General features: G+C 44.1%; 2 protein-coding genes and 1 long non-coding RNA gene across 4 annotated transcripts in view; 1 reads left to right on the top strand and 2 right to left on the bottom strand.

The window, feature by feature from the left end:
• Positions 1-3900, bottom strand: part of CKAP5 (cytoskeleton associated protein 5) — a 109784-nt gene extending 105884 nt beyond the window's left edge. Inside the window, exon 1 of one of the 2 annotated variants that reach the window (XM_049714372.1) lies at positions 3764-3900. The gene's annotated coding sequence lies outside the window, so the exon portion shown is untranslated. The remainder of the gene's footprint in view (positions 1-3763) is intronic. The other variant, XM_004264070.3, reaches the window with a different exon arrangement.
• Positions 3901-10754: 6854 nt separating this feature from the next.
• LRP4 (LDL receptor related protein 4) overlaps positions 10755-25836 on the bottom strand; it is a 51797-nt gene continuing 36715 nt past the window's right edge. Inside the window, exons 32-38 of the mRNA XM_004264072.3 lie at positions 22286-22430; positions 21902-22015; positions 20924-21059; positions 18332-18399; positions 17677-17764; positions 15746-15887; positions 10755-13228 (exon numbers count right to left, since the gene is read on the bottom strand). Coding sequence (XP_004264120.1) covers positions 12896-13228; positions 15746-15887; positions 17677-17764; positions 18332-18399; positions 20924-21059; positions 21902-22015; positions 22286-22430 — 1026 coding nt within the window. The 3' untranslated portion in view covers positions 10755-12895. The remainder of the gene's footprint in view (positions 13229-15745; positions 15888-17676; positions 17765-18331; positions 18400-20923; positions 21060-21901; positions 22016-22285; positions 22431-25836) is intronic.
• LOC125965294 (uncharacterized) lies at positions 15754-21265 on the top strand. Its single transcript, XR_007479033.1, has 2 exons — positions 15754-15883; positions 17672-21265. It is a non-coding gene; the product is annotated as an uncharacterized LOC125965294 (long non-coding RNA).

The raw sequence follows: 25836 nt of genomic DNA, 5'->3' as shown, positions 1-25836 counted from the left end.
TTAAATTAATAAATGGGGAGAGAGAGACAAATGTCCCATGCAGAAGAAATTCAAATAAATTATGTAGATATTCCACCCCAAGTACAGGGAGCACAACTCCTCTCTCCGTAAGTGAGCTGTACATAATTACTTCCTTCCAAAGAGCACAGTATGAAAAGAGTAAAGAAACCTGACAAACACTACTTCAGCCATATGATCAAATCAATATCAACAGTCACAAATCATGTTGATGTGATGAATATGGCATTCTCTCTGTGATCTTCCACCCGAAAACTCATAACCCCAGTCTAATCATGAGAAAAACATCAGATAAATTCCAATACAGGAACATTCCACTATACCTGACCAGTACCCCTAAAAACTTCTACAGATTTGAAAGTTTTTAAAAATAGGGGGAAAAAAAGTGGGAGGAGGAAGCCAGATCTGCCTTCTCTGCCAGTCAACACAAACAAAAAGCTATCGTTTTTCCATGATTCTTAGTTGAAGACTTTCCAAATTAATCTGCTAAGATATTGCTCACATCCAAAGACACTGTAACACAGCCAACTGGTTAGTTATATATTGTCTTTATCACTTCATTACATGGAGAAAACTATGCCAGTTTTGGCCAACTTTGTTCAGCAAATATTTTCTGACCACCTTATTTGACCCAAGCACTGCTTGAGTCATTAAGGTAACCTCACAGATGAAAAAAAAAAACCCAAAAACCTATGCTCCCCTGCTCTGCTTTCATTTCTGTGAGGAAATCAGACAACATACAAGCAAACAATAAATGGCCTATCATATAGCAATAAACGCTATGAAGTTTAAAAAAAAAAAAAAAAAGAAAGTGAGGTAAACATGACCAAGAGGGCTACTCTAATTGGAGCTTAGAAAACGCCTCTTTAAGGAGATGACCTTTGAGTTGCAAACTGAGTGAAGCCTATATACAAAGACAGGCTTGAGGTAGGGGTAGAGCAGGTGGGAAGTCCCAGGCAGAGAGAACAAACACAAAGGCCAAAACGAAATTAAGTTTAGGACTTCCCTGGTGGCGCAGTGGTTGGGAGTCTGCCTGCCAATGCACAGTACACAGCTTCGAGCCCTACTCCGGGAAGATCCCACATGCTACGGAGCAACTAAGCCTGTGCACCACAACTACTGAGCCTGCAAGCCACAACTACTGAGCCCACGTGCCACAACTACTGAAGCCTGCATGCCTAGAGCCAGTACTCCACAACGAGAGAAGCCACCGCCATGAGAAGCCCGCACACCGCAACGAAGAGTAGCCCCCCGTTCACCACAAATAGAGAAAGCCCACACGCAGCAACGAAGACCTAACACAGCCAAAAATAAATAAAATTAATTAATTTAAAAAAAGAATAAGTTTAATGTGTTTGAGATAAACAAGCAGTCAAGGCAACTGCCCTGACAGAAAAAAGCTAAGTAACATATTCTGAACTCTACAGGTAATATGCATTTAAAATTAATTAAAATTAAAAAAAAATCTCAAACCTCTCCAACATTGATCACCAGGAATCCATCAATCATAATGAGATCCAGATCTCAATTTTATGCCCCCACTTAGTCCCCCTCCCACTGTCACAGCTGTCCATCTCCCATATGGTAAATACTGTATTTTGAACTGCTCCACCTTCCCTCTAAAACCCACCATGCCTATGGTTCATATTTCATTATGTCTGTGACAGAAGTTTAAAAAAGGAGGGGGTGAGGGGAGATTCTACCCAGAAAATGATCCTGAATTCTCCCTAACAGATCTCATTACTTCACATAGAACAACCAGAGGTTACGAGCAAAGGCCCTGAAGACACACTAATTTGGGTTCAAACTGAGGTTCTATCAGTTGTATGATTTTGAGCAAGCTGCGTAACCTTTCTAAGACTCAGTTTCCTCATCTGTAAAAAGTTGTGAGAATAAAAAAAGATAAAACGTGGCACCTAGTGAATATTCAATAAATGTTAACTAATGCTGGTAAAAGTATTTGAGCATTTATTTTGTTCAAGGACTAGAGCTAGCCAGAGGGATTATATAGAAACTACAATTTGCTACAGCAAATTGTTTGAGAGATAAAACTGTCAAACTCCCTTAGGTCAGGGGCTTTGTCTTTTTCTGGTTCACTAGTGTATTCCCAGAATCTAGAACAATGTTTAACACACGGTAGGCATCAATCTCAATATTTGTTGAATGAATGAATGAGACTCTATTAAGTCAAAGGAGCATAAAAGAGTATGGCTTTGCTCCAATATGAAGAAAAGTTTTCGTTCCTCATCAAGATTTTTAACAATAACCTAAGACACTGTTAAATGTTTATTATTTTTAATTGCCTCCCCAAAACCTAGGACAGTGTTCAAAATACTAAGGTACTCAAATTTATTGCAGTTAAAACTCTGCTGCTAAAATTAAGCTGTCTGTTAAAATTTTTAAAGTAACACGTTATATAGTATATTGTTAAGGAGTATCTTTGCTTGCCATTGCCTGAGTGAACAAACTTTAAAAACTTGTGTAAAATTTTTTTCTCATGAGTTTACCAACTAGGTTTAATTTATGCTGGAAAAATATATTGATTTCACCTTTCTCTATATCATTTTATAAAAACAACATTACATTTTATCCAGTCACTTAAGTCCAAATCTTTTATGATTTCTTAAAAGTTTCAAAAGATTGTTAGCTTAATTTATCAGCTCTTTAGGTCAAAGAAGGACTTTTCAGGGTGATAAAAATGGAGATATGAGGAGTTCACCTCTCTCAAAATGAGTTTTCAATTACTATAATTATGCATAAAATAAGACAGGGAGCATTTCTGGGCCACGATTTGAAGCCTTGATTCCCCTAAGAATTAAACTGGAGCCATGCATAAATTTGGGGCAAGTTCTGCAAAAACCTCTTCATCCTCTATTGATGCTGAATGAAAAACTCATTGTTAAGATTCATCAACACGAATATATTTTCTAACACACAGCAGCCACTCTGGCAACACGACTTTCACCGTTTTCTCTCCCAGAAACAAAACGCATGCATTTAAATCCAGCCCGACAATTACCACCATTGCAGGGTAGCTATCTCAACCGCCGGAGTGGTAAGAGCTAAAAAGCAAGAATCTAGTTTACCAAGCCCTCACCCTAAAGTAGCAAGGCCTGCTTCACCTACACTGCTGGCTATTGTATTGGTCCCCCAAATCTTCAGAGCTGGAAAGATACCTTAACTCTACTGACACCTTCTGAGAGAGAAAACCAGGCGGAAGGGCGGAGCGGTATGATCCGAATCGTTTAAATCGCAGCAAGCCGGTGGGGAGCCAGGTGCGCGGGCAGGCCCCGGTACCACTGTCCTTGTCACGCTCTGAGGCGACCAGGCCCTTCACGACCACCACAGCCCTCGGAGGCTCTTACTCATTCATTCATTTGACAATTACGCGAGGGGCGCCGTAGCCGGGCCGGCTCGCAGGCCCCCGCCCCAGTACCCAAACACCCTGAGCCGCCAGGCACGGCCCTGCGCCGCACGCGTCCCCAGGACGCTACCGCCCGAACCCCGTCGCGGCACGCTCTGGTCACCCAGATCCCAGCCCCGGCCTCCGCCTCACACAAGCGCCCACGCCCCTCGCCCTCCCAGCCGCGAGTCCCACGGCCTCCGCCCCGCTTCGCCGCCTCAGACCCGCCGGGTTCGTGGGGCGAGGGAGGCGCGCGTCCGCGGAGGCTCCCCGCCCGGGGTTCAGGGCCGCTACGCGCGTGCGACTCGTGAACTCAAGGGCCTAGGCGAGTGGGCCACTCACCTCCGCTGGGTCAGAACCGAGGGTCTGCTCTAAGCCGTTTGAAACCGCTTGGGCCGCCGCACACCCCGCAGTGTCCTCGTTGTTTATTGGTCCTCGGCGGACCGCCCATCGCCCTTCTTATTGGTCCATTTGAAAGAACTATGGGCACGCGCCGCCCTCAGCCTTAAAGGGGCCACGCGCAGCCGTGTTTCCCTTGGAACCCGGCGCTGCTTGGTCCGGTGGGGAGAGGGTCGCCGGAGCGAAAGATGCAGAAAACCCCGAAAAGAAGCACGAAAGGTCTGTGGAGCGTTGGGCATCTCCGGCTGTCAGCAGGTTTGCTTTATTTAATTACAGATATTTAAACTACTGTCAACACTTGGCAATTTTTTATGAGTCATTTCATTCACCAAATATTGATTGCGCAGCTAAGTGCGTGAGGAAAACCAGAGAGGCTGCTGGATTATAGTGGAAGGAGGGTGAATGGAGCCGGGACGCTGGATTCTGGTCTTAGACCTGCTCTGAGTAAAGCACTCTTCTTAGTAAATAATCTGTAGCTTAGTTTCCTCATCTGTAAAACGGGATAATGATGTTTCCCTTATAAACTTAGTGTGAGGATTTAATATAACTAATTGAATTTCTAGGAATGGGCTTTGAACAGTAATGCATTCTTCAAAGGCTTGATAAATCTTGTTGTTTATAAAAATGAGGGGCTTGGTTAATTTGGTCCGAAAATTCTTGTTTATCTCTACATCCAATGTTTCTATGAAACATTGGTCCTAATTTCCAAGGAATCTGCAAACTACAGTGGTCAGAAGAATAAAACATATAGACTAGTCACTAAAATTCAAAGCAATATGAGAACAATATAAAAGAAAAGCTGTAGATGTTTAACTGAAGGGAGAAATTAGATGGAGGAGGATCTGGGAAGGGGATTTTTTTTTTTTTTTAGGGGGATGGATTTTTAATCTGGGATTTAAATCAATCATATGTAGCCAAGAGACTAAGAAATGGAGAAGGGATGGGTGAAAGTAATAAAACAAATTTTTTTTAATCCATCAAACTGGCAAAGATGAAACAGTTTAACAACTTTTGGTTAGGCAAGAGTTAGAGAAATACACACCCAAACTCACTTCTTGGTAAAAGTATAATTGATACAAACTTTTAGGAGGCCAATTTAGCAGTTATTAAAATGTAAAATGTACATAATCTCTGGCCAAGTAATGCTACTGATGGGAATTTGTCATACAGACCTATGCATGTATGGAAAGAAAAATGTACAAAGACATTCACTGCAGCACTGATTTAGAAAACAAACAAACAACAACAACAACAAACCCTGAAATTTATATGTTCATCTATAGGGAACTTATTATATAAATTATGGTATAATCCATTCAATAGAACACTGTGCAACTGTTAAAAAGAATGTGGTTAATCTATACATGCTGGTTAGAAAAAGGCACCAACTTTCACTGAAAAGAAGGCAAATTGCAGAAAAGCATACATATATGGAATGATTTTATTATATATGGTTATAAATGTATGTATATTTGTGTGCATGCCTGAAAATGGTTAGAACATTACTGGAATTTCAAAAAACTTAATAGGGATGGGACTTGCCAGGGAGGGAAATGAATTTTTTACCACTGACATATTAAAACAAATTTTTTTTAATAGAAGGAGCAGGGAGAATGTCTAGTATTTGGAAAAGTACAGGCAAAGGCACAGAGACAAGAGAGTACATAGTATGTTGGGAGTTGAACATGTGGGTTGATTTTAGAACAGGGTTCATGTTAGGAAGTAGTGGGACACAGATTAACAGAGAAAGTTAGGAACCGTTTTTGGAGGGTCTTGAATACTAGGGTAAGGAATTTGTACTTTATTAAAGTAGGCAGTGGGGAGCTATTGAAGGTTTCTGAGCAAGGGAGTGACAAAATCAGGATTGCACTTTAGGAAAACTAGCTTGCTTGTCTAATTCTAAAATGGGTTAGAGTTGAGAGCAAAGTTAGGAGTGTGATATGAGCGGTGGAAATGATGAGAACAGATTCAAGAAAGAGGGAAGGATTTGGCAACAGACTAGCTTAGGTATAAAGGTGAGGGTGGGGCCCATTTAGGGAGATGAGTCAGAGTGTGCCAGGATTTGAGCCTAGGGACTGGGAGGCATTGATTGACCAAATGGAAGTAGAAAGTCAGGAGAAGCCAGTCTCAAAGGGAGGACAAGGTATTTGGTTTCAGACCTGTTTACTTTTACATACCAATGAGACATGCAAATGGAATCATGTAAGTAGGCCCAGGAAATACAGAGTGAGAGCTGTGAAAAGAGGTTAGGACTCAAGTGATATAAATTTGGAAATCACCTTCATAAAGTGAAAAGATGAAATTGTGGATGAGACCACAGAGTGGAGAGAGTGAAAAGATAAGAGATGAGGACAGATTCACAGGTGGAGGTAGGAGAGAGGAGCCAATTGAAGCAAAAAGCTCACGATAACCTTTTTTTAAAATTAATTTAGTTTATTTATTTTTGGCTGTGTTGGGTCTTCGTTGCTGCGCGTGGGCTTTCTCTAGTTGTGGTGAGTGGGGGCTACTCTTCGTTGCAGTGCGCGGGCTTCTCATTGCGGTGGCTTCTCTTGTTGCAGAGCACAGGCTCCAGGCGTGCGGGCTTCAGTATCTGAGGCATGCGGGCTCGGTAGTTGTGGCTCACAGGCTCTAGAGTGCAGGCTCAGTAGTCGTGGTGCACAGGCTTAGTTGCTCCGCGGCATGTGGGATCTTCCCAGACCAGGGCTTGAACCTGTGTCCCCTGTATTGGCAGATGGATTCTTAACTACTGCACCACCAGGGAAGTCCACAATAACTTTTGAGAAACAGGCTAGAAATATATAGAAATAGTCTTCTTCAGTCATTGATCATTGGCATGTTTACTTTATTTAAATATTACCGGAGGGCTTCCCTGGTGGCGCAGTGGTTGGGAGTCCGCCTGCTGATGCGAGGGACACGGGTTCGTGCCCCGGTCCGGGAGGGTACCACGTGCCGCGGGGCCGCTGGGCCTGCGCGTCCGGAGCCTGTGCTTGGCGGCGGGAGGGGCCGCGGCGGTGAGAGGCCCGTGTACCGCAAAAAAAAATAAAAATAAAAATAAAAAAATAAATATTACCAGAAATAAACTGAAGATTACATTTAAGTAGAGAGTGATGGTAACCTGGACTCTGATCATTAAGTAACGTGCAGAGTCTAGACCCTGGAGAGTTTTAGAACAAGATGGCAAAATCCCTTTTTGTCTTATATGGTTTAAGTGCAGCCCCACTAGAAGGTGGGCATTAGATGTCTGATTCCATTAATGTATTCATTCAGTCAACAAATATTTATTGAGCATCTAGTATGTGCAGGGACTGTTCTAGGCATTTGGGATTATCAGTGAACAAAATAGACCCCCTCCTCTCAAAAAATCCTTCTTCTCTTGGTGCTCACATTATAGTGAGGAAACAAACAAAAAATCATATGGTATATTATTAGACAATATGTGCAATGGGAAAATAGAAAAGAATAAAACAAGGTAAAAGGGACTGGGAAGTGGAGCTGGAAGGACTGTAATTTTATAAAGGGTGGTCAGAGTTTCACTGAGATCACATTTGAGCAAAAACTTGAGTAAGGCAAAGCAGTTCACTGTGAGTATATCTAGAGGAAGAAAGTGCCAGCCATAGGGAACAGCTATGCAAAGACCCTAAGTTGGGAGCATATCTGGCAGGTTTGAGAAACAGGGTGGCCAGTATAGCTGGAGCAGAGTAGTTGGCAGCAGGAAGGTAGTAGGAGCTGAGGTCTGATAATGGAGAGAAGGGAATGGCAGATTCTGTAGAGCCTTGTAGAAACCTAATACAGTACCTTGCCCATAGTAGATGCTCAATACATGTTTGGCCAGTCTAGGATTATCGTCAAATGGCATTTATCTATGTATTTATTAGAGTTATGTGTACCTACTTTATTCCTGGGGTCTCTCAGTTCCACATATGGAGGTTAATAATAGGACAGTGAAACCCTTGTGGGCATTAGATATCTAAGTGAACACTATACTATTGCAACTGCAAGTAGGAAACAAATGCCAAACGTTGTGGCTGCTGAGTAACTGTGCTGAGCCTTTCTGAGAAGTCTACTAGTGTTGGGACAGTGCTCATTCCATCATAATCACAAGCTACATTTTGGTGGAAACATCCCTAGCATGGGACATGGATCCATACTTCCAGCCTAAAAGGAGCAGCTTCAATGATTAACTTCAACTTTCAGTCCAGGTACCCCCTGCATTATTCCCTGGAGACAGCAGTGGTGACATTAACACAGACGTCAAGTGTCTATGGGTTCAGTGCCTTGACTGGCCTCCAAGACTGCAAAGCCTATCCCATCTTGCACTTGGTTGCATTTAAAGGTGCCAGTTGATTGAAGGAATGGATAGCTTTTTTTTCTCTTTTCTCATAGCCCATTTTTCCCATAGGCCCCAAAATGTAGGCTGCCCAAGAACTTCGACCACAGAAGGATCAGCTCCACCAAAAAGGAAGTAGGCAGGAGGGAAAGATAGGAACCTCCTTAGCAAGCTGTCAACAGGCTTTTAGGGGCTGGAGGAAAAACCACTGAGAAGGGCAGGATAAGTGAGAGTTCTTGGCTCTTTGTGTCTTGTAAAATGAAATAAGCAAATTGTATAGCCTGGGGCTAACCTCAGCCTTGGATTTAAACTCAGACCCTTAATTAGGCTGTCTGGATCTGTTTTAAAGGCACCTCCTGAAGGAATCCAAAGTTGTGAGGTGGAGCCTTGACTGGAAATAAAACTCTGTTCCCTGTGCTGAGCTCTGCTTAGCCTCTGTCAGCTGGTTAATGGAAGAATGATCTGGAGAGAAAATAATGGGCAAGTGAGGGAATGTTTCAAAACAAAGGCTGCCTGAATCATTCCCCAAACACACATCCTATTAACCGGATCAGTTGAGTCATCTTCAAATACGAAGAAAAGACATAGACTGTTTCTTAGCCACAAAAAAGGCTCAACCACATTTCTTTTTTCATGTCCATTAGTAGAAATGACTAAAGATGCCCTTGAGTGTCAGTGCATTACACTTAGAACATCATGCACCCTTAGCTCTTGTAGATGCTTTTTCCAGCTTCCTATGCAGCACTGACTTTGTTTTCTTCAGGCCTAGGTTTGGTGAAAGCTTCAGTTCATGCCATGGAGACCTCTTTACAGGCTACAGAGATCTTTTCATTTTAGGTTGCACAGTTCAAATAATATAGAAAGAAAGGCAGTGACTATATTTTGAACATAATTAGTTTGCAAAAATATGCCCCGTTTGTTAGAATTTGACTCAGAATCTCCCTACTTATCATTTTTAGGTTTTATATCCAAAAAACCAGACAGGGAATTCTCAACTCTTGTTTCAGCCCCAAGATTTCCTGGAAGGAACATAAATAGAAGTCTCAGGCCAGAAATGACTTTAGCAATCATCTGGTTCAGCCTTTCCATTTTACTGATTAGGAAACTAAGAGCCAGCATAACCTGAAAACAGGGTGCTAGTCCTTGACGCTGTTACAAAATTCTCATTTGCTAGTGGTCAAATTCTCATCAAGACCTGGGCCATCAGGTCCTCAAGTAGCAGGATGGTCACAGTTTAGCAAAACACACTCAACAAATTTTGTTCTTCCAGAAACACTTGCAGTTTTGCAAGCAAATGGTGTGTGTTCAATGCATTCATTTTTTCTTCCCATTTGAAAAGTTCTTCCTGAGTTCCCAGCTCTAGTGGTCACTGTTCATAGCTTGAGGCTATGGAAAAGGGCACTTATTCTGAGGCTCTGGAAAGGGGTACTTCCTACAGGTATACAGGCTTGTGCATTAGGCTAGATTTCATTGCTTCAAATGTCCTCTTTTTCTCTCTGTTGTGTTTTTTGGGGTTTTTTTCCCCAAAAAAGAATGGTGGATGGTTGTCCTTGAGCTATTCCACTTATTTTTGTTCTAGCACATCTATCCCTCACCAAAGTTGGAAGAATTATACACTGCAGTTTATACTCAGATCTCTTGTCACTTACATTCAAAAGGATTCCATCCTTCTTGCTTTTTTTCTTTTTTTGGGGGGGGTGGGGTTGTTGGTAGACTCTAAGCTCTGTGATAATCTTTCTTGGTCATGCTTGGGTAGTGTCCAGCCCCTAGCAGATGAATGAATGAATGAATGAATGGGAGCAATGTTCTATAAATGGTTTATGGCTTAGAAAATCAACTATTGACCCTTGACATCAAATTCTATAACTGGCATTAAGACTTGCATGATTCCCAATCTTCACTGAGAGGTATTATTTGTCCAGATACCTGAAAAGAGATCCCCAATGCCTTGTTCTAGGCTTGAGATGTAGTGGATGAGCTATGAGTAGACAGCTTTTTAAAAATAAAAGGAATCTTAGTGTTGATTGACCCATTCTCAGAGTAACTGTGAAACATGACTAAGATCAGACAGAGCTAGAGGCAGATCTAGGACTGGAATTAGCCCTTCTTGTCCCCATCCCAGTACTTTTATTTCAAGACATCAGACAGTCTTGCCAGTGACCATCACTGAAAGGCAAAGTCAAGTTCTGTGACACTGAAGTCCTCGTAGACCTAGAACAGAAATAGAAGATACATGGTATACATGCCATGACACTTCCTTTTGGTGCCCAAAGGAGACACCACTAACCATCATGACACTTTTCCCATTGGGTCTGGACAGAACCTCAGGCAGCCATGAGCAACCAGAGTTGGCACTCAAGATGAAACCTATCAGCCACCCTCCTCTAGAGGAAATAAGGATTTCAGAAGCCAATGAACTCTGGTCTTAACCTGTCTTTTCAAGATGAGCTGAACCTCCAGCCAGGAACCTCCCACCCTTTATTGCTCTTCAGTGTCCTCACATCCCCAAGGGACTTAGAGGTGATGTTTGCAAGCAGGTCTTCCACAGCATGTTTCTGCCAGACAGAGCAGGTGCAGTTATTAGTCATGACTCCAAGCCAGGCAAGGTGATTAAGAAAAGCTAAATTTATATTAAATTATCATAAAGTCCTAAAATACTGAACATAGTGGTTAAATAACTCCAGAAAGTCCAATCTCTCCAGTGAGTAACGTTAAAACCATTACACATGAGCGTGGGAGAGTCACTTCCATTAGTTTAGGACAGAGAGATTTTGCTTTTTACATAGTAAATCAGTGCTCAAATAGATATTTCTTCAAATATGTCCTTTCTACATTCTGAACAGCCCAAGTGCAATAAGATCCTTCCCCCTTTCCGTTCAAGAAAATGCCACTTTGCTACTTTCTCCCCATGCCCAACCGTGAGTCTGAGGACCCAAAGGGCTCCTTCTTCTACTGCCCCATCAAGTGTGAAATGTCCCCCTTTCCTCCCAGGAGGAGGACCTTTCCTTTCCCACTCTGTGTACTGGAAAAGCCTGCTTGGCCTGGCCTGGCTGTCCTATGAGGGTCTAGACCTGGGGCTGGCTACTGCGAGCAGGGCTGAGAGCCTGGCACCTGTCTCTAGCGGTCTTAGAACTGACCAGAAAAGGTTTGCTCTGATCTTCCCTTTTCACTCACGTTTGGCAGCTGATTTCTCAATACCAAGAACCCCTGGACGTGTTTCAAATCTGGAAAATTCCCCTTGAAGCACCCCCACTCCATTCTCAGTTCCTGTTGTTGCTTTTGATCCCTGGGTGAAAGAGGTCTGGATCTGCCCTGGGCTGAAAGGGCTTCCTCAGTGGTTCTCTCTACCTTCCTACTCCTTGCCCCCCACTCTGCATCTTTATTTAGGCCTCTTCACCATACGTGCCTACAAGGCTAGGTCAGAAAAAGCAAATTAGGCACCTCCCCTCCTCCCCAAAAAAGAAGAGCTAGGTAGAAGTTTTAGGACAGTAAAAAGTCTCAACTCCCCTGACACTAGTGTGACACACATGCCTTTTGTGTGAATAAGCATGAACCAAGTGATGGCACCTCAGCATGAAAAGGGAGTCACTTAGCTGGGAAGAGTCGGAATGGGAACTTCACCACCCACAGCCGCAGGCTCTGTCTACTCACTTAGATCCCTGAGCACCTGAGAGAGAACACAGGAGGCTCAGCTTCATGGATACTTCCCTTTAAGCCCTGGGTGCCTCAAGTCTCTAAACCAATCACTCTTCCTGACCATGTATGAAAACTTCTGGCCCTGCTTTGGAGAGTTGCTTCAGGATCTCTGTGCTCCGAATCCCAGAGAATGAGGAAGGAGAAAGTGGCAGAACAATTATAGTTCAGGGGATGTGCTAAGACTGGTCTAAGCAGTGCTTCTCAGACGCTGCAGAGACCCACCCCTGAGGGTCCCACACGCATTCAAGACACCGGCTCACAAGCTAGAGGCAGCAGGAGGGAATTCCTATTAGCCAGCGGCCGTGTGATAGAGACCCCCCAGTCATCTGAAGGTAGAAAAGGCTCCAGACATTCTAGCAGGAGGAAGAACAGCTTGAGCCATACCCAGACCTCATCAGTATCTGCAGCTGAAGAAACAACAACTGTCAGGGCAAGAATAATAGCCATGGCCGGCAGTGGAGAGGACACCCAGGCCCAATCACCCTTAAAAGCTTTTTCATGTTGCCAATGCACTCGAGGCTGGAGGTTTTCCAGATGCCCATGCCAGCTGGGCTGACTCCTCCTTCTCTCAGCCTCTATCCTTCATCTCTCTCTTTACCCATGACCCCCCACCCCCCCGCCCCAGCCCCCCTGGTCAGCAAGTTCCCTCAGAGATGCGGTCAGGCCAGCTCTGATGGAGCGAGTGCAGTCCTGGATCATCAGCTCTTGGGGGGCAGGCACTGAGGGTGCCAGGGAAAGGGGAGGTGGAGCTCTGTACTGACGAGGAATCATTACTGAGCCTGGTTTCAAGGGGGCTCAGGATGGCGTGCATGAGGTGAAGTTCGTGGTAAAATCCAGGTCTAAATTCTCAGGATGCCCCATCATTTCTTGTGCACAGGTAGTTACGAACCCAGGTGGAAACAGCTCCAGTGGAGGGCTTGGGAGCAGTTACGAGGCGGGAGGAGGCGGCGCAGGACGAGCACACAGGAAAGGGGCCTGCTGTATAAGCGAGCTCAGGGACTGAAGCCCACCAAGGAGAAGGAGCAGGTAGGAAGGGAAGGGAACATGGGCGTTTAGACTTGGCTCTCTGAGGAGAGCTTGCGTTCGTGTCTCCAGCCTGTGTCTGGCAGGGAGCCCCGTCTTTCAGGAGTGGCTGTGGTATGGACGCTGCTGCACTCAGACTGCTCTTCCTGCAACAGCTGCTCCGTCTCCATGTCATCCAGGGAGCCAGAGCTGGCCTGGATGGACACGGTGTCTGTCTTCATGCATACATGATCCCGAAGGAGGCCCCCTCGGGAGCTGCGCAGTTGCTTGAGGTCATCCCACTCAGCATCGTCCCCAGACAGGAGGCAGATCCCCTCTACAATCTTGACCTTCTCCTTGGTGTAGTTATGGTCAGGTCCACCCTAGGGTGGGGAGTGGAGAGACACGGTCAGTTGGTTGGCTCTCTGTAAAGGATCTCATGACGAACTTAGAAAGGAAGTGGATGGGCTAAGAGTGGGCATGAAGAGCGCAAAAATCCCACAAACAAATGGGGAAATTTAATCAGAGCAAATGTATGAGGCTGAGCCTAAAAGGAAAGGAGCAGCTGTGATGATTATTACCATTATCATACAGGGAGGAGGGAGAACCGTGACTTCCGTGAGCCACTCACTGGCTACATCACCTCGGGCAAATTACTGAACATCTCCCAAACTCAGGCTCACCTCTTTAGAGTAACAATGTCCGTACCTCATAACCAATGGCTGTGAGAGTTAAATGAGGCAATCCACGCAATGCAATTAGTAGGTGCCTGACACATAACATGCACTAGATCATGTTAGCTATTATTACATTGCTAATGGGGTTTATTAATGGGACAGCATGCTAATATACATGATCAGAGGCAATTGACAAAAGCAACTAAATGTGCATTTATTCAAGATTTTAAACTACTTTGGTGCTATTCCTTTTTTTTTTGAAGTATAGTTGATTTACAATGTTAGTTTCTGGTGTACAGCAAAGTGATTCAGTTATATATATATATATATATATATATATACACACACACACACACATATATGGTCAGATTCTTTTCCATTATAGCTTATTATAAGATACTGAATACAGTTTCATGTGCTATTTTATTCTTAATTCTCTTTCTAACTTTCTTAAGAAGAAAAGTTTTAGAAGGTAAGACAGGAGGGCTCTAGAAAACCCTCTTACTTGAGTTCTGTCAATCCACTGGGGGTACTGTAACCTATAAGCTTTTGTGGGAGGTTATTCTGGCTCTACTCCCAGGAGCCTCAGGGCCATTTCCAAGCAACCTGCGATCGTTCCAAGGACAGCCTTAAGTTCCACTCAGGCTTCTCCCTTTATGGATTCCTCAAGGGGTAGCCGTACTCCTGGTTTCTGGGGGATACCAACCAACATGCCGCCACTGCCAAGAGAAAATGGGCCATGGCTTGGGCTTTGTCCCTGGGATGGTGTTCCTGCCAAGAGCCCTGCGACTGCTGCTCTACTTCAATAACAGTTCAGTTCCACAGATATTTATTGAGCCCCTTCCCTTCAATAAGCAGGATACTTTGATGATTAAACAATATAAAATATGGTCCCTGCCCTCTGGGAGGGACAGCTCCCTTGATCAAGGCACGCACACACATGCCCAGTCAGCCAGCACACCCTCCAAGCTGAATTAGTGTCAGACAAGATGCAGACCACTCAGTGTCTTCATCAGAGAGACACGTGGGGTAAGTCAGGGAGATGTGGGTGACGTGGCACTAGCAATTTGGGTGATACCACGCCCTCTACAAACACACAGCAACAGGTACCTGAAATCAAGAGGAAATCAGAAGAGAAAGGGTGAAAGACTATCAGAGGGGTGAAAGAGCTGCTGAGGAAAAAGCATACAACAGGAGAAAGAGTCACATGATTTTAATTTCTAACCTAGGGCCCTCATTGGGGTTCTTTTCTGGGGCATCAGACACTCCAGGAACCCAAGAAGCTTCAAGAGTCTTTCTCTCAAAGATATTCACAGAGAAGGGGTCTACCATCCCTAAATCTGCAAGCTATCCCTGCAGCTTCTGTGTTGGCTTGTAGTGGACGCTTTGTTTTAATAGGGAAATTCATGGATCCTGAAATCACATGATTCTTGTATGAAGTGTATTCATTATGCCCTATAGGTGTGAGGGCTGGCTTTGACTGTGCTAGACAGGCCAAGAGAGTAGATGGGTTAGGTCTCATAAGGGATAATTTCTAATGAAGGGTTACCGGATTTTAGAAAAAAACAAGGGTCATATCAGACTAGGAAAATCTAAGTCCCAGGCTATATTCCCTAGTCAAAACGGGACTATTCTTCATGCCTAAACATTTAGCAAATAAATTTTCACTGCAGCAACAAAGGAGTTAAAAGAACAAAAGCATATAAACTTCCAGGATTCTAGAGAAATCCCTCTAGATTATGTGATAAGAGGAAGAATAGCAGAACTCCAGCCATTCCCAACCACAGGTGCCAAAAGCTTGGATCAGAGGTTAGAAAGGGAGAGTCCAGGAGCTCTTGGGTTTTTTGGTGTTTCCTAGGAGTTTGGGGTTATTTCAGAGGGGCATAGCCTCACTGCTGGGGAATGACAGCTCCAGGAGGGAAGGAACCCCTGAGCCTGGGAAAATATCTCCTGGCAGGGAGGTGCACACTCACATGCTTTCAGACCTAAACCTTCTGGGATCTGCTTTCTAACCTTACTCTCTGTAGGGCCCCTCAAGCTGGTCCCTCAGAAGTTATAGACCTCTCCAGAAACCCGAATCACATCCCATTCTTCTGTTCACTATAACTTCCAAAATGGTAGATGGACTACCCAGCATCCCTTACTGATCTACTCAGGCAACTGGAGTATAATCCACCCCCGCCCTCCAAAAACAAACTCTTGGACATAAATTTTAATTTTTACCTCTTTCTTATAGCACAGTTGATTGTACATGGCTGGTTTGGGGATTGCTTCAATTTTCACTTCCTGAGTGGAAGTTCGGTAGGAAGGGTTGCTGTAGGTCAGGTTCCCCATTGCAGGATCAGTTAACTTGGATTTTTTGTGTCTTTAGGAGAAAAAGTGATGAGAAATTAGTTCAGATCTGTATGGGGATAATATCTGGGGAAGCTGTAACCCAAGTTGTGGCAGGCATCCTCTAAGAGGGCCCAGTGGTCCCTGCCTCCTGGTACTCACACCTTCTGAATTCCTGACCCGTGAGTGTGGGCTGGATCTGGTGACTCGCTTCTAATGAACAGAACATGCAAAAGTGAGGGATACTAGATTAGGTTACAAGGAAACTCCTAACAAGGAAACTAGTTTCTATCTTAGTTTGCCCTCTCTCCCTCCCTCCCTCCGCTCTCTCTTACTCTTGCTCTGGGGGAAGCAAGCTGCCATGTTGAAAGCTGTCCTATGGAAAGGCCCACAAGGCAACAAACTGCTGAGGGAGGCTTCTAGCCAACAGCCTGCGAGGAACTGAATCCTGTGCTTGGAAGGGAATCCTTCCCCAGTCAAGCCTCGAGATAAGACCACAACTCTGGCTGATACCTGGATTGCTGCCTTGTAAGACACCTTGAGGCAGAGGCACCCAGCTAATCTGCATCTAGATTTCTTTTTTTTTTTTTTTTAATTTTATTTGTTTATTATTTTTGGCTGCATTGGGTCTTCGTTGCTGTATGCGGGCTTTCTCTAGTTGTGGTGAGTGGGGGCTACTCTTCATTGTGGTGCATGGGCTTGTTATTGGCGGTGGCTTCTCTTGTTGTGGAGCACGGGCTCTAGGCGCACGGGCTTCAGTAGTTGTGGCGCGTGGGCTTCAGTAGTTGTGGCTCGCAGGCTCAGTAGTTGTGACACACGGGCTTAGTTGCTCCGCGGCATGTGGGATCTTCCCGGACCAGGGCTTGAACCTGTGTTCCCTGCATTGGCAGGCAGATTCTTAACCACTGCGCCACCAGGGAAGTCCCTGCATCTAGATTTCTGATCCACAGAAACTGAGATAATCAGTGGTTGTCATTTTAAGTTGCTAAGTTTCAGGGTAATTTGTTATACAGCAATAGATAACAAATACACTGAGCTTTAGAGTCAAAACAGACCTACGTTTCAATGCCACTTCTGTTACTTACTGGCTGGGGTATTGGTGGACATAATCTAAACTTTCTGAGCCTTAGATCCCCATCTGTAAAGTGAGGAATAATAATACCTGTATTACAAGGTTGTTGTGACATTGATACATATTCATTAAATGGTAGGTGTTACTATTATTGTTGTTGTTGTTAGTAGAAGCTGCTGCAGTAGCAGCAAAATCCTGACATTTTTGCTGCAAGCTGCATACAAAGCATTTAGGAGAAAATATATACAGAGAGGGTCATAAAAGGAAGATTCTAAATTGAATACTACACATTCCACCTTCCCAGGATGATCCCTACCGAGCAATGATGTATCTATCACCCCACATTGTAGTAAAGAGTTGTGTTTGTGTGAAGAGAAGATCATTTCCAGCTTCAGTGGTTTGAGGTAGTGTAGAGTGGTGGTAAAAGCAAAGATGCTAGAGTCAGTACCAGCTTTGCCTCTTGCTGTGTGAACTTGGGTAACACCCTCTGTGTCCTTAGTATCCTAGTCTATAAGGAAAATACCAAGCGTTGCTGTGGTCATGAAATGAGGAAACTGCTTGGGCTGTGACTGGGGAAGAAGGGTACACATTCAGGTTTCTGCCCTTCCCTTCTGCTGCTCTGACCAGGGACCCAACCTTGAAATGAGGCTGGTCATAGGTGGAATCAGTGAGCTGTCAACTTCAGGAGGTCCCAAACGTGCTAATGGGACATACAGCAAACATACAGCCACTGCAGTGGGGCTGAGGTTACCTGTACAGCATCAAAGCCGCGATCACCACCAGAATAAGCAGAATGCTGAGGAGTCCACCGATGACATAGCTGACATGAAGTCCTTCCCCTAGGAAGAGCAGAGGGACGCTAGGTGGGGACCCCCGACAATCTTCTAGCTGGTGTGAGGGGTGGGAAGATGGAGGGCTCCTTTTGTAGCTGTTGCATCCCATACCATCTGAGGATGGCTAGGGGCCTCCTTCTCAGAGAAGAGGCCACAGCGGGAGGGGGGAGGGGGCTGAGAAGAAACCTATCACTATGTCAGCATCTCTAATCCCACTTCCACTACTTACTAGCTGTGTGACTTAAAGCAAGATGCTTAACTTCTAAGCCTGTGTTTTCTCATCAGTTAAATGTAAATAAATTGCTCATAGGGCTGGTGGAGATTGAAGGTGAGTGTGTACATACAAATACATATACATACACGCATGCGCACATAAATATGGCTTAACAAGTGCCTAGCACACAGAAAGCACTCCATAAGTGGCAGCTATTATGGTTATTCTTTTTATGGATTTAGTCTAAGAAAAGGGTTCATCAACCCCAAAGAGTTCCCATGAAGGTTCTGCAAGATATCAATGGAGACTTAGATTCCTTACATCTTGTTTTTCAAAACAGTTGGGCACTGAGGGCTTACCTGAAGCAGCAGGTACGGCCTCATTGGAATACGTGCAGAGGCCCAGCCGGGCATCCTTTTCAGAGCATCTGTGGGGCAGAGAAAACTGAATGTGAAGGCTACTTATATTCAACAAAGATCTTGCCTTCTGCCAGGAAATGGGGACAGTCCTGTGAAGGACAGGGCTAAAGGCCTGGGAGTGGGGCTTTCAGATATGAGACTATACCAGACAGGAGATAGCAGAAGCAAGGAGAGGGCAGGACAAGAAAATACAGAGAAATCAGCATGAGCCACTGTCTTCAAGATGCTATATCATGTTTAAATGTGTTTTAAAATGTGTACTCTTTTTTGTTGTTGTTTTTGGCCGTGCAGCTTGTGGGATCCCAGCTCCCTGACCAGGGATTGAACCCAGGCCCTCGGCAGTGAAAGCGTGGAGTCCCAACCACTAGACCACCAGGGAATTCCCTAAAATATGTACTCTTTAAAGAGGATTCTTTAAAAAGGAGAAGCAGGTTTGGGAGTGAGCTGAAAGAATACTAAGGACATCAGTAGCAGACTTTATTAAGCTACCAGCCAAGCAAACCTTGGATTGGATCAAGATTATCACAAGGTCTAGAGAGACTTAAAAAAATATATTGTTTTTCTTTCCTTCATTCTTTCACAAGGGAATATGCAAGACATCCAGAGAGAGGGCTTGGATAACTAGCTTGAAATGCTGAGACGGTAACTCCTTTGTGGCACGTTATGAGCTGGCAAGTAAAGACATGTCCTAAAAGTTTAGAGAAGAGCTACCTGCAGGAGCATCCGAAACCAAGATGTACTGAGTCTTCAGATGCAACTCTGATAGGAAGAAAATATCTGAGTAGGGTTCAAAAGTTTTCTAAATAAACCTGAATAAAATCAGATTAATAATGATTGTGCTTAAAATTTAGTGAGAAAGGTACACGTTTATATCTGTTTGTTTTTCTATATAAACTCTTCTAACGAGAAAATGGGGTATATAGAATAAGTTTGATCATGTACAAATCTTATCATTTTAGGGACGTTGAGTCTAGTGGTCTTATTTGGAATTATTACTATGTTTCTGCCTTCAGAATTGAAATCACGTGTTAATTATCTTTTAAGCTACTGTTGATATTAAAAATAATATTACAATGAAAAATGTTCTAATAGAAGAATGCCTGGGAAGATAGACATCAGTATAGTAAGAGTAGGAAATGAAATCACTGTCTCAAAAAGATATCTGCACCCCCATGTTCAATGTAGAATTATTTACAAGAGCCAAAACATGGAAACCACCTAAGCGTCCATCAGTGGATGAATGGATAAAGAAAATGTGGTATAGGTATACAGTGGAACATTATTCAGCCATGAAAAAGGACATTCTGCTAAGTAAAATAAGTCAGACAGAGAAAGACAAATACTATATGATATCACTTATATGTGGAATCTGAAAAAGAAAAAAAAACCAACTCATAGATAAATTGATACCATAAAGATTGGCAGTTGCCAGAGGTTGGGGGTGGACAAAATGAGTGAAGATGGTCAAAAGGCTCAAACTTCCAGTTATAAGATAAGTTAAGTCCTGGGGATGTAATGTACATCATAGTGACTATAGTTAACAATATTGTATGTCTGAAAGTTGCTAAGAGAGTAGATTTTAAAAGTTTTCATTATAAGAAAAAAAAAAGTATATATGTGTGGTGATGGATGTTAACTGGACTTACTGTGGTAACCATTTCACAATATACACATATATCAAATCAGAAAAAACACTAAAGGTAATTACACATGAGTACTTATTTCTTTTTTACTCCTATCTGTATTTTCAGATGATTTTTTTTGCAAGGTGTAAATAAAAAACATATTTATAAGACTTTCTCTAAATGGAATATAACATGATATTTCATCAATTTTAAGATGTGCATTTTTTCTATATTCTAATATCTCTGAGATAGGACTGTGTCTTACAATTAATGGCATCTCACAGTTGCTGTTGGTCATTTTTTCAGTTTAATCTCTCAAATCAGGATGCATTTTAAATTGACAGCACCTTCAGTCTAATGAAATATAATGTTTTACACTTAATTTGAGAGCCGTTCATGGTTATGCTTGCTTATTTAATAACGGGGTGTGTGTGTGTGTACACATGCACATACATGCATGTGCGTTTGAGTGTTACAGGTCATTATAAACTAAGGCCATCACATCCCTGGGGATGTCCCAAGTTAAAAAGCCACAGCCCAGAGACCACTATGACTTAGTGGCTTCTAAGTAAACTGTAGGACAAGACCACGTGCTAAACTTGTTCTGTGAGAGCAAACGTAACTGAAAGAAAGGAAGAAGGAGGAATGCCGGGCAGAAACTCCTCCTGAGTGATTTCTCTCTAAAGCTCGTCTTAAAGCTTCTTGCCTTCAGAGCTAAAAAAAAGAATTACTTGCAACAACCTGCAAGTCTAAATATCATCTCCAGTTCCAAGTAGCAGGGACAGGTGGCTAATGATGTGATCTACCTCCCATCTGCCAGAATCATCAAGCTGGGCCTACGGTCTTCTGCTGGCAGGGCATGGCGATTTGAATCAAAGAGCCCCCAATTCCATACTGACCCACTTACCTCCCTTCCACCTCCTCCAGAGATGTGCGGGTCCAGCTGGTAGAAGAACGCAAGGTCGTCGGTAGCGTGTTGGGTAGCACGGGGCTCCTTTCACTTACGCTGGTAGCCCTGGGAGCTGGGGGCACCAGGCCAGGTACTGGAGAGAAAACAAGGACTGGAGTGGATCACTGGAGCCACAAATATCTACATATGGTCCAAGAGTAGCATGTGGAGAACTTGATAAAGCAATTTTTTAGCTGCCCTGATCCTAGGCACCCCTGTTAGATGTCCTTCTTAATACTGTACATAAAAAGGATTTGGTTTCCAATATATATTTTTTAATAAATTTATTTATTTTATTTATTTATTTGGCTGCGTTGAGTCTTTGTTGCTGCTCACAGGCTTTCTCTAGTTGTGGCGAGTGGGGACTACTCTGCATTGTGGTGCGCGAGCTTCTCATTGCAGTGGCTTCTCTTGTTGCAGAGCATGGGCTCTAGGCATGCGGGCTTCAGTAGTTGTGGCACGTGGGCTCAGTAGTTGTGCCTCACGGGCTCAGTAGTTGTGCTTCACGGGCTCTAGAGCGCAGGCTCAGTAGCTGTGGTGCATGGGCTTAGGTGCTCCACGGCATGTGGGATCTTCCCGGACCAGGGCTCGAACCCGTGTCCCCTGCGTTGGCAGGCAGATTCTTAACCACCGCGCCACCAGGGAAGTCCCAGTTTCCAATATTAATAGCTCCGGATGGGCTAGCTGGCCCACAAAGGGCAAAAGAGAGGATAGTGCACAGGTCACAGTAGGGATCAGGGAATCAGGAGACCCGATTTCCATCCTAGTAAATGCCAGAAGCATCCCAAAGCTCAAAGCTCAAACCCATTGCTCCCAGTCACTCTGCTGTAAGAACCCCTGAGGGGAAATCTCACCCAGAAGAACAAAGCTGAGGCTGCTGATCCCCTGCCCTTCCAAGGGCTCTGCTGTTCCAGGAGGCCAATTAGTCCAACTCACCAAGGGAGCAGGGCCGGCCATCAGGCTCGTCAGGACAGGCACATACAAAGTCTGAGGCTCTGGCAAAGCAGAGGTGGGTGCAGCCACCGTTGTTCACACCACAGGCATTGGTCCCTGGGGGCAAAGCAGATGTGAATGTCTGGCCTGGGGCAGAATCAAGTCTCCTAATTTGACACTTCTCAAAAAGGAGGAGATTTGGGGCTACCTTACTCCCAGGGACCGTGGGGCAGGAAGGGTATAACGACAGGGGGCTGAAAGGTCTAAGAACTTAAGATGTGAACCAAAAGGCTCTCCTGTGGCTCTGTCTTGGTTATTAACAGTCCTCAGGGTGACCAACCAACCCCACCAATGGTAAGGAAGCAGGCTCAGGACCCTGGAGTCCACCTGTCTGCCGCTGAGGGGAAACCACGATGATATCCATGAGTCCCTCCACATTCGCCAACACCGTCTCCTTGTTCCGGCCTGAGTACTTGTCAACACGCTGGATTGACTTGGTCTGCCAGTCTGTCCAGTAGATCCACCTGTCCTGCTACTCAATAGGGAAACCCCAAAAAGAGTAACTATTAATAGGCAGACCCTGGTACAGCTTCCGTGCCTCAGCCCGTGTGTTCCCTCTGTCCAAATGCCCTCTTCTTCCCTTATCCATGTCAGCTCCTGTGCATCCCCAAATATGACATTATCCAGGAAATCTCCCCCAATCCATAGAGCATTCACCATTTTCTCCATGCTGCTCTGAGCTTGTTCTCACTTCCACAGGTGAGTTTCGACGCTCTATGGTCATTTGTTTACATGTCTATCTGTCCTGCCAGATTAAGTTCTTCAAGAACAAGAATGTGGTTCATTCATCTCTCAATTTCCAGCACTAACACTTAGTCCTCAGTCAGTTGACCCAGTGGCTCAGTGAATAAATAAATTCCTGTACCTAGCAAACAGGAGTAAATTGCGGGGGCCGGGGGGGGGGGGCAAGTCGTTCTAGGTCCCTGTTCTTCTGGGCCCATCACTCAGAGCCCTGGCCCAAGTCCTCTGGTTACTTCTGCAGGCAGCTGCCCTCTAATGTAGTGATCCTGAGATTCTCTACCAGGCGTGGGGAAGGGCAATGTAGGTGGTTCCCCTCCCATCCCTGCAGTATACATCAGAAACCTCAGGGGAAACTTGTAGATTGAAAAACTAAATTCAATATAATCCTGTAGTTTTACATTTGGAGTACGGAGTGGGGAAAAGCCTATCATTAAGTAAAGCCAGACAAAATCTTACTGGCCGGTAGGATACAATGCAGAATACAGGTAGAGTGCATGTTTGTCAAAAAGGGACAAAGATTTTTTTTAATTGTTTTTTTTTTTAATTTACTTATTTTGTTTATTCCTTTTTTTTTTTTGGCTGCATTGGGTCTTCGTTGCTGCGCGTGGGCCTTCTCAAGTTGAGGTGAGCAGGGGCTACTCTTCATTGCGGTATGTGGGCTTCTCACTGCGGTGGATTCTCTTGTGAAGCATGGGCTCTAGGCACGCGGGCTTCAGTAGTTGTGGCACGTGGGCTCAGTTGTTGTGTCTCGCGGGCTCTAGAGCGCAGCCTCAGTAGTTGTGGTGCACCGGCTTAGGTGCTCCGCGGCATGTGGGATCTTCCCGGACCAGGGCTCAAACCTGTGTCCCCTGCATTGGCAGGCAGATTCTTAACCACTGCGCCACCCGGGAAGCCAGAGGGACAAAGATTTTTTTTTTTTTAACATCTTTATTGGAGTATAATTGCTTTACAGTGTTGTGTTAGTTTCTGCTGTATAACAAAGTGAATCAGCTGTATGCATATGTATATCCCCATACATATCCCCTCCCTCTTGCATCTCCCTCCCACCCTCCTTATCCCACCCCTCTAGGTGGTCGCAAAGCCCTGAGCTGATCTCCCTGTGCCATGTAGCTGCTTCCCACTAGCTATCTATTTTACATTTGGTAGTGTATGTATGTCAGTGCTACTCTCTTACTTCCTCCCAGTTTACCCTTCCCCATCCCCGTGTCCTCAAGTCCATTCTCTATGTCTGCGTCTTTATTCCTGTCCTGCCCCTAGGTTTATCAGAACCTTTTTTTTTTTTTTTAGATTCCATATATATGTGTTAGCATACGATATTTGTTTTTCTCTTTCTGACTTACTTCACTCTGTATGACAGACTCTAGGTCCATCCACCTCACTACAAATAACTCAAGTTCGTTTCTTGTTATGGCTGAGTTAATATTCCATCATGTGTATTTACCACATCTTCTTTATCCATTCATCTGTCGATGGACACTTAGGTTGCTTCCATGTCCTGGCTATTGTAAATAGTGCTGCAAGGAACATTGTGATACATGACTCTTTTTGAATTATGGTTTTCTCAGAGTATATGCCCAGTAGTGGGATTGCAGGGTCATATGGTAGTTCTATTTTTAGTTTTTTAAGGAACTTCCATACTGTTCTCCATGGTTGCTGTATCAATTTACATTCCCACCAACAGTGCAAGACGGTTCCCCTTTCTCCACAACCTCTCCAGCATTTATTGTTTGTAGATTTTCTGATGATGGCCATTCTGACGGGTGTGAGGTGATACCTCATTGTAGTTTTGAATTGAATTTCTCTAATGATTAGTGATGTTGAGCATCTTTTCATGTGTTTGTTGGCAATCTGTATATCTTCTTTGGAGAAATGTCTGTTTAGGTTTTCTACCCATTTTTCAATTGGGTTGTTTGTTTTTTTGATATTGAGCTGCACGAGCTGCTTGTATATTTTGGAGATTAATCCTTTGTTAGTTGCTTTGTTTGCAAATATTTTCTCCCATTCTGAGTGTTGTCTTTTCATCTTGTTTATGGTTTCCTTTGCTGTGCAAAAGCTTTTAAGTTACATTAGGTCCCATTTGTTTATTTTTGTTTTTACTCTAGGAGGTGGGTCAAAAAGGATCTTGCTCTGATTTAAGTCATAGTTTTCTGCCTATGTTTTCCTCTAAGAGTTTTATAGTGTCTGGCCTTACATTTAGGTCTTAATCCATTTTGAGTTTATTTTTGTGTATGGTGTTAGGAAGTGTTTTTTTAATATTAATTTATTGATTGATTTTTGGCTGCACTAGGTCTTTGTTGCTATGCATGGGCTTTCTCTAGTTGTGCTGAGCAGGGGCTACTCTTCGTTGCGGTGCACGGGCTTCTCATTGCGGTGGCTTCTCTTGTTGCAGAGCATGGGCTCTAGGTGCGCGGGCTTCAGTAGTTGTGGTTCGCAGGCTGTAGAGCACAGGCTCAGTAGTTGTGGCACAGGGGCTTAGCTGCTCCGCGGCATGTGGGATCTTCCCGGACCAGGGATTGAACCCGTGTCCCCTGCGTTGGCAGGTGGAATCTTAACCACTGCGCCACCAGGGAAGTCCAGGAAGTGTTCTAATTTCATTCTTTTACATGTAGCTGTCCAGTTTTCCCAGCACCACTTATTGAAGAGGCTGTCTTTTCTCCATTGTATACTCTTGCCTCCTTTATCAAAGATAAGGTGACCATATGTGCGTGGGTTTATCTCTGGGCTTTCTATCCTGTTCCATTGATCTATATTTCTGTTTTTGTGACAGTACCATACTGTCTTGATTACTGTAGCTTTGTAGTAAAGTCTGAAGCTCAGGAGCCTGATTCCTCCAGCTCCATTTTTCTTTCTCAAGATTGTTTTGGCTATTCGGGGTCTTTTGTGTTTCCATACAAATTGTGAAATTTTTTGTTCTAGTTCTGTGAAAAATGCCATTGGTAGTTTGATAGGGATTGCACTGAATCTGTAGATTGCTTTGGGTAGTACAGTCATTTTCACAATGTTGATTCTTCCAATCCAAGAACATGGTATATCTACATCTGTTTGTATCATCTTTAAGTTCTCTCATCAGTGTCTCATAGTTTTCTGCATACAAGTCTTTTGTCTAGGTAGGTTTATTCCTAGGTATTTTATTCTTT

Source organism: Orcinus orca, chromosome 8, assembly GCF_937001465.1.
Source record: "Orcinus orca chromosome 8, mOrcOrc1.1, whole genome shotgun sequence".
NCBI classification, from domain to species: Eukaryota; Metazoa; Chordata; class Mammalia; order Artiodactyla; family Delphinidae; genus Orcinus; species Orcinus orca.
The sequence above is the reverse complement of the archived record's forward strand: the minus strand, read 5'-3'. Positions and strand labels throughout refer to the sequence as shown.